Source organism: Coptis chinensis, chromosome 8 (genome assembly GCF_015680905.1).
Source record: "Coptis chinensis isolate HL-2020 chromosome 8, ASM1568090v1, whole genome shotgun sequence".
Lineage (NCBI taxonomy): Eukaryota > Viridiplantae > Streptophyta > Magnoliopsida > Ranunculales > Ranunculaceae > Coptis > Coptis chinensis.
In genome coordinates this window covers 51822712-51836802 of record NC_141463.1, presented here as the reverse complement: position 1 = coordinate 51836802, position 14091 = coordinate 51822712, and the positions used below count along the sequence as shown (strand labels likewise).

Genomic DNA, 14091 nt, shown 5'->3' with positions numbered 1-14091 from the left:
TCTTCGCCTTCCTCAAACACAAAGACCTCACAGAAGCAGAGAGGCATAGAACCTCTCGCCACCGGCTGATTCTGGATGTTTCTCAGCCTAGAGCTCCCACAAGTAAAACAAGGGATACAACAAGTGTAATAAAAATGCCTTTAACAAGCCAAAAGCAAGAAGCCAGTAACTGAATGCTTCTTTTGAGAATTTTGGATTTGCCGGATAAACCGAAGAGAATTATAGGTTGCTAAAGTGTTTCCCATGTGTCTAGAAAATGTCCAGAAGTTTTTTACATACAGTTATCCAAAGTTTTTTACATACAGTTATCCAGTTAGACCGAAGCATAGTACAAAATATCAGGATATAAGTATTTATTAATATTTAATTTTTGGATATGTACCGTGGATATATCTCTCTCTTTGGGGATATTTGACATTGTTTTACATACAAATATCCAAAATATTAACAAATATCATGGATATTGTGGATATTTCTTGATATATCAAGATACATTATTTATATTTATTTGCAATATAATGGTAAATATTAAATAAATTTGTTATATACACAAAATATTGCCAAATATCTCCAAATATCTTAAAATATCACAAATATTATCAAAATATTACTGATATTTGTAGTCGTATATATCTCTAAACATATCGTGATATTTATATATCTTTCTCTAAAATCTAGATAAATATCCCCAAATATCGTGATATATCAGGATATTTTGTACTATGTACCGAAGTATGTGCTCAGTAGAAAATCCGTTAATCGTCTTTCTATGGATCCCCTACTATAGTTCAACGCACTGCCATGCCTTGATAACTTAATGTAAGCAAAGCAACAATACATTTTTATCTGCTTGGGCTTTCTTACTTCCAATCATACATTTTCCCTAATCATTTCCTGGTAAACACATAAGGTTGTTAAGCTTGAAACTTTTTATTACAAATCAAGTGTCATCTGCTTGAACAGTTGTGTTCCAATATATTTACAAGAATAAACAAGAAAGCACCTAACGGAGAACTTATTTCTCCTTCAAATCATCTGCCAGTGCAACACCTTTGCAAATTGGACAAGAATTTTTCATCGGCAACCATTTCTTGATACAGCCCACATGGAAATCATGGCCGCAGTTCAATAACTTACCAACTTCTTCCCTATTCTTGTAGTCTTCCTGCAAATTCCACAACAGGTTCCAAAACAGTTGGTAAGTAACTTCTGCACCAATATAAAATTTAGTAGTTAAAGTTGAAGATGGGAGAGCTTTTACCAGGCAGATTACGCAGTTTCCTTCCTCCTGCTTTTCATTCGAAAGGTAGTGTGTCTCAACCAAACACTTTGCTATCGACGATTGAGATAATCCTGTGCTGACATTCCCAATCCTTTCCCCAAGAGCAAGTAGTTCCTGTTCAAACCGTCAATGCTGAGATTGGTTAGAAACACATTACTACTTAACCAGAGAGACAAAAAAAAACCACAAAAAGACACATTTCTCTGACCTCATAACTCATGTTGTCTACATCTAGCCTCATGTCCCTATGCCGGTCAAGCAAATTCCGTGCACCATACAAGGCCGAGTGATCGACCATCATAAGACCCTGCAAGAATATAAAACTCTTCATCATCAATCCCCCGTTTAATTAATATGACAACTCATTTGCATCAAGGACACTATATAGGTAAAAGAATATGGTCAGGGAGGCTAATAAATCTGATGAACGGTATTAAAACATAATGCATGCTCATGGTACATAATCTTGGGATATTTTGAGTACTAATGATAAAAGAGGACTCAATGTATCTACTCAATGTACCTAGGACAATAAGCACACATGTTGCAGCATGGCAGGGACCCAGCAACCTTCCTTCCTGCAGAATATGGCGAGACACACAACCACATTTCTACCAAATGCAGAGTGTGCTTCATTTGATAGATATTGGACAGCCACAAGGGGAATGAAAAACAGTGGGCATCCCACACGATTTTTCTCAGACCAATTACTACCCCCAAGACTTCTAGGTTATTGGTATATGACCCCAGGAAAAATAGAGTAAAAGATAAAGCAAGATGGTCATAGTCATCCATGCCTAGTGTAGGCCTATCTCTAATTGTACTGGAATCCGAGAACAGGTTAAATTATCCCCTTTCGAAAAAGTAAAAGAACCATATTCAATTAGGAAACTTGCATACCTCCGAGACCATTCTATCATGGGCATCTACATCATCAGAAAGTGACCGCGATCTCTCATATAATATTCTTGACCTTCCAATTCTGTCATTCCCACGCCATCCTAATGTAGAATGTCTGGAAGGATAAGGTTCTAAGTGCAAACCATTTGCATGTGAAGTCCTATATCCCCCACCACGTGCGAAATTTGAGATGGCCCTATAAGCAGGTACTGGTCTTTGAACATAGCCACTGCGGCTTCCTCTCACAGCATGATCAGCAGGACCATGGAGGTTTTGATGAGGAACAGAACTTCCGGTAGCAACAAGGTCATGGTGGTGCCCACCGAGCTGGACAGGAGCAGTAGCACTACTGCTTCCTACCGCTAATTGGTCCGTCCATTGACTTGAACCACTTCTATCTGCACTTTCTGCAAATTATTATGATAAACCCAAGAAGAACGATAGATAAATATAGTCAAAACACTACTAGAACAAACCTGAAGATAAAATTCGTCCTCGAGCAGTAGGAGAAACAGTAGTACTGTTCCATTCGCGACCTGTTGCAGTAAAACTTGGACCAGCAAGTTCCATTGTACCAGAAAAATTCACTGAATGACCCGCTGAATGGGGATGATAATATGAGTTGTTCGATAAATGGGTCCTGGCTAGGTTCATTTCCAAGTCAAGCGTAGATCGACTTCTCACATTCCTCTGAGAAGGCTCTGAAATTGAGAGACTGGTCTCTCTGTAACCAGGGGTTGTTATACTCATTGGATCCCACGGCCACTGCTGAGAACCTGTATTCAGCTTCTCCGGATGTAAATTAGGAGATACGGAGAAACCAAACGAACTTCCAGCACTACTGTAACTGCTTGTACTACCCTGGCAACGGACATCAGCAGTTACTGGACTTTTTCTTTTGCATTGACCTCTTGCATTTGCCAGGGTAGAATTTTCAATACTACTGCCTTCGACTTCATGAAACATGTGACCATTATTATAGCTAGAAGATTGATGGTCGGCATAATTCTGAGGGGCTGAACTGAAGCTTCCATCAGCTGATGAATGCAGGAAGGGACCGTGAAATGGGGAAGATGTACCAACTCGATGTTGTGGTAAATCCCCTCCCATACTAGGTGAAGAATACTCAATGGACCTTGATGCTGAATTCCATGGCAAAGCAGCATTTGGACCCCTGGTCGACACATTATCCATCGGAACAATAGAACTAGCCTGAAAGGTATTTGCTTCACCTGCCATACAAATATACAGATTTAACCTTTCTGATTCATTTTTCTGCATATCTTAGAATCGACTTGTGATTATATTGATAAAAGGTCTCATCTTCCTTTCGGAGACATTGTTTTGAGATAGTAACCTTTGTTAGCAATGCTTAGCCAGATCTTGTCGTTTCGGGGTTTTTTTTCCAGTTTGTTGTTGTTGTAATCTTATGTTAGGATATCTCATCCTATTGCTTTGTATTCTCCGTCAAAATATATAATCTATCTATATCCTTACCAATTATAAAAAAATGGAATTGACTTGTGAACACAACATTAAATGTAAACTGAATCTTTGCATGAATAGCATAAGCAATAAACAAATAATCCATGCCCTTGGTAACTGGATCCTCCTATTAACACTATTCCCACTCCAAAACCTCGGTCCAGAAAATTAATATCCTATTTTCGTATTCCCCACTGAGATTATACAACCTACTTCCAGAACTTTCAATGAACACTTATTTTATCTCTTTAACTTTCAAATACATTGTTAAGTTATTATGTAAACATTCTCTTGTAGCTGTATTTATGGATGGCTGCGGGGCTCTCCATTTCAACGGTTTTATGTATGTTGATCGACTTAAACAATGATATCAAGACAGTTGAATGACAAGAAAAACAAAACTTTGCATGTAAAACCAAACGAGGCTCCAAAGTAAAAAAGTTTGTATTTCTCCTACAATAACAAGAATGCGTCTCTTGATCAAAATTTGTAAAGTGGTTATCTTCTGCCCAAGAATATTTCACTTATGCCATCACGATATGTCATACAAGCCATCTAGTTTTTCAAGGAAAATACTAATATTATAAAATGTAAATTATAAACTTATAAACAAACTGTCTCTGTTGTCGTCACATAGATGTCTTTAGTGTTATGGTCTTATTTTTCTAACAGATTTTAGTAGCAGAACAGACATAATTTGACGAAATTAAGTTGATACTTCAATCAACAAAAATGTAAATGAAACCACGGTAGGTTGGTACATAGCACTTCCGAAGTGCTCAAAGTATCAAGAGTTCTTAGGTTACGCAAATTAGGGATCCAACCTCCAGTTTCCAAATTGTATGAAATCACGGTTTAAATCTAGATTTAATATACTACAATAAACATCAGGTATTTTGTACCGAGTGAATTCACATAAAAAAAAAAAAAAAAAATTGTATATACCAATATGCAGGTAAGGCTGCTCAACAGGTAAATGGTTCTGATTCTGATCATGGTCCATCTCAAACATTTGTGATGCTCTGAATGAGTTCCTATGACCCATAAGGATAAAGCTCAGAACTCAAGGTGGTTAACTTCTAAAGTCAGATAGAAAAAGGACACTAGAACCTGCAACAGAAAAGATCGCCCAAAAGTTAAACCAGCATGTGAGTAATAACAGATACAATAACCATTATCCAAAACCAGCTCAGCGTACTATACCATAAATGGGCTAGAGCTAGCCCAGTTCAAGAGTGGTATAATCTACCTAAGAATAAAACATAAAACATAAAATATACTATTCTCGTTGCCTATACAATATATACATGCTCTGTTTAATAGATATTACACTCAAAACACCCCGTCAATGGGGAATTATGCCAAATACTTCACAATATATTTCCCAAATAAACCCCAACTATGCAGCTACTATAACTACACAGATTTGACCTTAGAAATCTGTCAAGAACAAAAAGTCTATATTTTCCCCTTCCTCTGTCTATTAACAGATACAGTTGATGATGAGAAAAATTAATACACTGGTTAAGGAGACGTAAGAGCAATAACAACTAAAAGATAGCCCAGAAGCCAACAGGTAACGTAAACTGAAACAACCCCAATCACCTCAAGCACAATACAATGAAGACTCAAACTTGGTTTTGCAAGAGAGACTGCTTAACTCCTTCGAAATTTAATGATGAGGTCAATGATGAAGACTAAAAATTGCGTTCTACTCTTAGTGTTTAACGAACTGGTCATATTCACCCAAACACTTCTTTAAAGGGCAAACACATTCCCACTAATCCACCACTTATCAGCATAATGACACAGAAAATACTACGATATCACACAAAATAGAGAAGGGAAAATGAAATGTCGGTGTAATTGGTCAATAATCTACATACCTGTCAATTGGGCCATATACAAGGTAATAGCAATGTGCTGAACCCTTCTCAATTTTGTTAATAGAATTTCATTGAGTTTGAGCTCAAAAGTTTTGAGAAAGTAACGCTCTGCCACAGTTTGTAAGAGCCATATTTTGAATCTCAACAGGGCGAACATTCTTTTAAAAGTGTAAGAGTCATATTTGGATTCTTGTAGAGATATATTTCTAGAACTCTTCGCAATCACATATCTGAGATCTCTTAATTGAACACTTCGGAATATTAAAATTAAACAAGAAAGAACTTCTCCTCAGAAGAGAAGTAAGCAGTAAGGCTCTAAACACTTGCATATAATTTTCGTTCCACTTTTGTGGTCCCTAGGATGAGCAACTCTAGAAACATGTGATGGAAGAATAGATCCATTCCACAAACTTGCACATATCTGAGCAGAAAAAAACTTAAACGGCTAATCCTAAGCCGCCATCCAAGCACAAATACCTTCGTTAGCCGAAATCTTAAAATGGTGAGGGATTGAGGCCCTTTGAGGAGATAAACAATGATGTTCTTGGAATATGGTAGAGGTAAAAACAGAAACAATGCAAAAGGTTAAATCTACTAAAACAGTAATACAACATTTCGGGGAGGTTAGAATTTACTGTCTCCAACATTGCTCAACTTTCATGTCTTTGTAAAGGTAGCAAAGGATGAACCACCCCAGAAGAGGATTTCCTATATGAAATCAGGAAACCCGACAAATGTAAGGGAGGATGACACTTGGTGTGGTGAGGCAACTTTTGGTTGAGTTTCAAATTTCCATAGTCTCCCAAACTAACAATAAGCCGTTACATTGTCCACGACAAACAACAGCACAACACAAAATAATTTTGGGATTTATTAGCCAATCACCTTCATGATCAGGAAATTAACAGGAAGGTCATTCTTTCAAATAATCAGCCAAGTATACACAACACCAGATGATATTACCAGAGTTTGGCTTGCTATAATTCACTTAAGGTCAACTCTGAAAATTCAAGACACTGCAAAAGGCATCCAGTAAAGAAAAACATTGGAGGAGTGAACAAAACAATAAATAAATAAACAGCAGTGCTACTCGGACCCACTTAACCGACCTATTACTGCAACTCACTACTTGGACAACATTGGTTTGCATTGAATCAACAGTCATCGTTACTCGTTAGTAGGTCGATTAAGTAGGTCGGATTACTAGGTCCGTGTATAATTACTGACAAAAAAATTCTCATATCATACGTAAGGAATTAATAATATCACAAAAGAAAACTGAATACATGACGTAATGATCTTAAGTTAAATCTATATGATATGCAGCATAAGATACTAAACACTATTTTGATTAGCAAGTATTCATTGTATAAACAACCAAATGGAAAAAACCTAACTCATTCACTTTCCAACCGCCCAAGGGATTCAGTCTAGGTCATGTTTACCCATGAAGGCATAAATACATCTTCTCAGGCGTAAGGGTGGAATTTGAGACGTAAGGCTCGGACTCTTTCATTCAATAAACAAACCAAGCTACTTAGGCTGACTCGCTAAAAGCTCGGCTCGGGCTTGTTCATATAATATATGAGCCAAGCTTGAGCTTATTTTAAAGCTCGTTAACAAGCAAGCCGAGCTTGAGTATAGTGAAGCTCGAATTCCACCCTTATTCAGACAGATTTCCATATGTAGTGCTTTTACAGGTTACTTCATCAAGATATATTAGAGTGGTATTACATTTTCAAATCATCCTTGTCATTCCTAGTTCATTAGTTATCTACAAGTAAAAGATGTTATAAGTCAATTTAGATGGCGTATAGTTGACACCTATTAGTATGCAACAAAATGCAAAGGGTAAACTTTTGCCTATTGCCTAAGAGGTTATTTCCCTACATAATATGAAACATCACTTCTAGTTACCTTCAACCCTCTGCACGTCTAAAGACCTATAAGCAATGTGCGACAAATTTATATGGGGATCCTAAAGTGTGACTTTTGTATGTGCTTTAGCATTTATTTGCATTTGAATGAATTTCCCAACATTACACCAATCTTCTTAAGATGCATAAAAACATTACAGTGTAACCACATGCATTAGCAAAATATCCTATGCCTCAAAAGTCGGGTATAGGTGGAAAAACCAATTTAAGCATTGGTTTGAGTGAAGGTCTTTTGTTGCTCAACATGGAAGATCACATGCCAGTTTATGATCTTCTTACAGGTAGAGAAGTATACAACCTAGTAAAATAAAGTGAAAGTGCAATCGATATCCTCGGCTCCTCGCTTTAGGTGGATCTTAGCCACATAGGAAGGAAAGAAAGAGTCAATGATGGAAAACATATATATATGAAACCATGGCATTTACACTACAGCCCTCACATACTCTTAGACACTGGTGTGACTTCCAGCCTTTAGTGGCTTTATTTTCACAAGGGACAGTTGATTCTATGAGGAGCTCAATTCTCCCTCTAGTTTGTCTTTTTTGTTCTTAAATCTTACTACATCTCAGACTTAAGAGGTGTTGTATATACTCTTAAAAGCTTTGGCAGACAGGTTAATCTGACACAATGGTCATCTTGCTTGTTTTGTTATTCAATTTAATCTCACTTTTCTGCTTCCAGGTCCAGTTTAGGGGTGCAAGTGGATATCCAAATATTCGAATCTGATTCGAATTCGCATTCGAAAAATTGGATATTATCCGAAAATTTCGGATTCGGATTCAGATTCAGATATTTTTTTTATGTCCGAATGGTTTGGATACGGATTCGATATCGCCATATCCGCGATCCGATAATATCCGATCCGATTTAAAAATTAATAGTTATTATATATAATTAATTTATTCATTTTTTATTGTATAAAATATTATATAAAATCATAAACTAATAATATAAAACTATAATAACAAAATAATAATAATAAATAACAAATATATATATTTATACTAGTTTTTATAGTGGTAAAATGAATTATTTAAAACAAATAAAATTTTAATTAATTTTAATTTTCGGATAGGATATTATCCGATATCCGTTTCGGATATCCGAAATCGGATTCGGATAATTTTTTTAATATCCGTCGGATTCGGATTCGGATTCGGATATCGGTATAAATTTTCGGATTCGGATACAGGCATATCCGCATCCGAACCTATCCGTTTGCACCCCTAGTCCAGTTCTACGTCTTGTTCTATCCGTATTATCCTCTTGTGATATCTTAATATAGGATGGCTAATTGGCTACAAAGTTCCAGCAAACAGCAGATTCACAATATCTAACATTCAAAAGTAAAGCGGGTTTACCTGGAAATACATAGGAGAATAAATAAGAATGAAATGCTCATGGAATCGTAACTCATAAATGCAATCGCCATATGATAATAATTCACAATCTGCAAATATGGTGCATGCACATCCCACAAACAGAACACTGTCTAGGGCACATGAATCACCCTCTGGCTTCTGCTGAAACTTTTTCACAAAATTAAGGTTAAAAATGTTAATACCTACAGTAAAAAGAAAAGAGCCATAAGAGCTCCATGACTGATTCTAGAGACAACCTTAATCTACTTCCACTGTAGTTAAGAAGTTCAATAAGTGTCTTGTCTAATAAGTAGCAAACAAGGATTACAGTTGATGCAACTGGTAATCCAATTAATCAAAATAACTCGTATAAGATCTCCATGAAAATTCAAGATGTTTCCCCAAAGAGCATATCCAAGCATAATACCTAATAAAAGACGTTCACAGATCTACTCAAGCTGAAATAAACTCTGTTTACCATCACCTTTCGTCCACTTACTGAGTTGCAGGAATTAACAATAACACGTCCACCGCCTCATAATTATCTGATCATGATGGCTTTGATTACACCAGCAGTTTCCAGCCCCAACTCTCAGTTTGTTAATGCTAACAACTTTTTTCTTTGAGCCATACAAACTTTTTTCTTTGATACCATAACTTTCTTATGCTTTATAAAGCATAAATAAAGTATAAGAAAGTTCTCTGCCAACCTTATTGCACTCCCACTTCATCATATGCTTTATAAAATCATACCTTAAGCATCAATTTATATATTGAAGCTATTTTAAACCCTTGAATCTTTTTGTTAAGGCAGGGTCCGGCATAAGAAAAAACATGCTTACATGGTCACTTGAACACCAATGCTTAAAATAATTCTTCTTTGACACCTGCCTCCTTTGATGCTGCTATAGTATAGTAACCTAATAGAGAGAAACATATTTTCAACTATTTTTCACACTAATAGCAGTCAAAAGGAAAGTGATTACCACTTCGTTAAGCTAGCAAAGATTGCTCTTGGTTCTAGACTCACTTAACCAATAAATGTGACATAATATAATCGAGGGCATTGATACAAGATGGGCCCTTCTAGGGGATTACATAACATGACATGAACCGATATTTAACTACTCCAAAACTATTTACAAGTCAGAAAAGTCTGCCAAGAGAGAACTGTCCTCCAAGGATGTAGAAGCTGGCAAGCAAACAACTATCTTATTCAGAGAAAAGAATATATCTCCATCTAAGAGCAAAATGAGGATCCCCTCCAGAAAAAATAGTAGATTGCTTTGATGAGAGGATGGCCACATTCTAAGAAGCTAACGTCCCCACATTTTTTGGCATTAAGTAGCTCATTAAGCTGACAACGGCGAGGGCGCCTAAAGTCCATCACTAGACCCATAACAAACCCACAATAAACTCCCCACTTCTGTCAAGTTTATCCATTTGCTAGATGGGGAATAATATTTGGGTTCAGGGTATCATTAGAAATTCCTGCACAGACCAATATAATCGTAAGTGAGGACCTGTTAGAAGAAACAAGTACCTATGTTCTTCCAAAATCCGTGAATCTATAAACTGATACCTACCCTTTCTTCCCCCTAAACATTGTGACATCCCAATGTTCTTTTAGCCCCAAATACCAGAGGGGACTAAAACGCATCAATGGTCCTTTGGGTTTCCTTTCAGGAAACATCGAGTCATCTAAAGATCCAGAAGAAACAAAGACTGCTTGAAGTTAGAAAAAAATGAGGAACTGAAGTAAATAAAATTACACTAGTGATGCAAGATGTTATGCATTAGGAAATCAACCTAAAGTGTTCCAAAAGCTCTAACATCAACCTTTTGATTCTTGAAAAAACAACCACAGGAGAAGGATTCTGTGCTCATGCAAATGATACAAATGCAAAAGCAACCAAAAGAGACTGGTAATTACAGACAAGAGGAAAAGAAAATGTAATTTTGTTTGTGAATAAACAAACTAAAGCAGTAGTACCTGAAAGAAGCAGTAATGCCTACCAAGGATATGATTATAGCAGAAGAACTGAATTGGGGGCTAAAAGAAATCGACTCATAGAAAATTAGCAAAGAAAAGCACAACCCCTTGCAGAAAAACAGGAGCAACTCAACAAACAAGTAGACTAAAGAAGCCGTCAAAAGTTTCGCTTCACAAAATACTGTTTCATAGATGCTAGTTTGTAATACCCCAAACAGGAAGGGAGGAAAGAAGGGGGGATCTGGAACACTTTACACTTTTGTAAACACGAAAATCCCACCAAAAAACTACGTACCTTCAAACCCTTGTTTGAACATATCAACATAAAACAAGTGATTTTTAAGTGACCATGTAAGCAAGTTATACGTCTTGATACATCATCCTGCAAATCCATCTAAACCAACTAAACCGAATAATATAATAAAATTCTGATAGTACCCTAGAGGGATCACCATAACTTAAAGTGCAGAAAAATAGCATACAGGACTAAATTATAGGACAAACCGGTATACTTTATCAAAAACTGACCTGTAACTGTAAATACGAGATCTTATGAATGTGTTCTTTTCAAGGAAAATAGCAAGGAATGTTCCTTTCCTGGCTATTATATCAAAGTAGATACTGATGCAAAGTTCTGTTTCTCAAGAACTTTACACTGTTTTGGTACAAACTACTTGAGAAATTCACTTATCATACACACTAGGGAAAAGCAAGATCTTTCAAACTAAATACAAATAATAAAGGCACAAACCAATATTTATTGTAATGGCTCTAAATCCCTGAAAACCTTAAAACAAAAGATACATAATATATTGATGATAATAATAGGTTAACAAACACAAAAATAATAGTAATAATGTTTTAGCATGACTATTATTTTACAAATATCTAAATTATCACTAAAAACTTTTCAATTCCAATATATTAAGTAGCAAATTTCTTCCTATTTAGACTTTAAATATGAATACAAAAATATCTCTCAAAAACTAAAAATATTTTTATGATCTTAACCATCCTTACAACAGCTCAGATTTCTAATAGTCTAATACCAAATGAATAAAACAATCCAACAATAATTCCACCGTAAAACCACAAAAGCAATAACAATTTATAAATAATTGAACTAATAATAATAATTTTAATCAATGCAAATAGCATACCAGAGATGGAAATCTAAAAGTCAAAGACGATCGGTCAAATCAATTGATCATCGATGGAACATAATAATTTATAGAGCGGTGGGAGAAGAAAATTTTGATCAATGAAACGTTTTAAAGGCAAAACAACAATCCTAATTTATTATTCGGTAGTCCTGGGATCATAATTTGGTTTTATGAACGAGACGTGGCAGGGTTTGGGTAAATAGGAGTAGGATAAATTTGTTTGGTTTGTGGAGTAGGATGATTGGAATTGAACACACGTTACACGTTTCGCGGAATAAAAGAGTCGTGTCGTCAACAAGTTTGGTTTTTGGTCAAGTTTTTTTTTGACAACTTGGTAAAAGGTTAATCGTGATTATCTAAAAAAAAAAAAAAAAAAAAGAGGTTAATCGTGACCAAATGACCAATGAGTTCCTGAAAATATTTGTTTTCTCGTGGAAAAAATCTGTTGTCTCTCCACACTAAGAAATTCGTTGAATTGCGCATGCATATTGAATAGAGCTGTTCTTCAGTACGCGAGATGTATCGTGCGCAGGTTATGTAGGCCATAGGATCGATTTCCGCGTCCTATACACAAGACCCCCTAGTATGAGTGGCTGTGATTTCACAGCGCACCATACGACCTGCGCAGGGTAGATTTAGCCTATTGAATATCAACTAGATTTTTGGACCCGTTCATCGAACGGACCGTTTCTATATAATTTTTTTCATTATATTATTATGTATCAAAAATCTTACTTCCAAACTATACTGAAATTCAGACAATAAATTAATTGATCAAAGTTCCCAACATCAATAATTTTCTAGATTAAAGGGCTGTTTTATTATTATTATTATTATTATTATTATTAATGGGCCTTTAGATTTAATATCCGTTCACTGAACAAATGTCCATAAATAAAATGATTTTTTGTTGTAAGAAAATTTGCAATAATTTTTAATTAAACATAGTGTGTATTGAAAAAAAGTTAAAGAACAAAATTTTAAACAATTTCACTTGTGTAAATTAGATTATCCTTTTTTAGAATTCATTGAATTTTCGAAAGACAATAGTCTCTCTTTAACAATCAACATTAATCGACTTCAAATAAATAATCAGTTCGCCGTTGGCTGGGCTTGCTCATAGCTAGTAAATTTGTGGACGGCAAAAGTTCGATACGGCAATTATTCACCTAAGATTCGAAATTTTCAACAATAATACTTTTAAATATTCGGTCCAATAAAACGCTAATGGTAAAAATACAATATACGTGTTTTAAACGGGTATAATACGAATGCATTCCTTTAAAATTCAGCTATATATTTTACATTTAAAATTTTGATATATAAGTATATAACGTTTTTATTTTTATTTTTACAATTTTATTCATGAAAAAATAATACAAATGTCAAATTTTTGGTTCTACTTACTATTACTAACACATTTATTTTTGGTTCCAACTAAGGCCCGGTCCAACCAATTTGCAAATTAAACCGTATCATTCAAAAATTTGCCAAATTATTCATTTTTTTCGCCAAACCTTATAATTCGTGAATAATTCGCGAATAATTCGGCAATTATAAGCCTAGCCCAACCAATTCATTTAATTAAACCAGATCATTCAAAAATTACCGAATTATTTTTTTATTAAGCCAAACCTTATAATTCGCGAATAATTCGGCAAATTACTAGCTATGGGCTTGCTACACTTGACTTTATCATCTTCAGACCAATGAACCTCAACTTTGTGAATAAAAAGATCGATTTTAAAAGAATGTACTAATGTTTCTCAGCTTAGTGAACTTAACGTGTAATTGTGGTTAAATGTAGAGTAGTTTCGAATTGGAATCTGCAAAAAATCTAAATTTAGTTGGTGACTTGGTGTTGAGGATAGTAACCATTATTTTAACAACTTTTCTACATATAACATCCGCTAGCTTTCATATATGATTGGCTAGCTTTTATGTATTAGAAAATGTAATCATTAAGCAGATTGGGCAAGTAAGAACAATAAAACTTTTATTACAACAAAGAAATTGACTTCTAGTGTACATCCTCGTTTGTATCATAAGTGGTGCGTTGGAGTTAACTCAACAGGTTACATAAG

General features: G+C 35.2%; 1 protein-coding gene across 2 annotated transcripts; it reads right to left on the bottom strand.

Annotated features, from left to right (window-relative positions):
* Positions 1–911: 911 nt before the first annotated feature.
* LOC147481871 (RING/U-box superfamily protein) lies at positions 912–12145 on the bottom strand. Of its 2 annotated transcripts, XM_086575508.1 has the most exons (7): positions 12005–12139; positions 4613–4777; positions 2659–3414; positions 2183–2580; positions 1491–1589; positions 1262–1396; positions 912–1165 (listed from the first exon to the last, which is right to left on the bottom strand). In XM_086575508.1, exons 2-7 carry the CDS (start codon positions 4710–4712, stop codon positions 1016–1018), a joined length of 1638 nt encoding a protein of 545 aa, XP_086431634.1. In that variant the 5' UTR covers positions 4713–4777; positions 12005–12139; the 3' UTR covers positions 912–1015. The 2 variants fall into 2 exon arrangements, 1 of the variants encoding a protein (XP_086431634.1); XR_015203546.1 differs by lacking the exons at positions 912–1165; positions 1262–1396; positions 1491–1589; ... (1 more) ...; positions 2659–3414; positions 4613–4777 and adding exons at positions 9882–10342; positions 10438–10552 and having other exon boundaries at positions 12005–12145.
* Positions 12146–14091: the final 1946 nt, after the last annotated feature.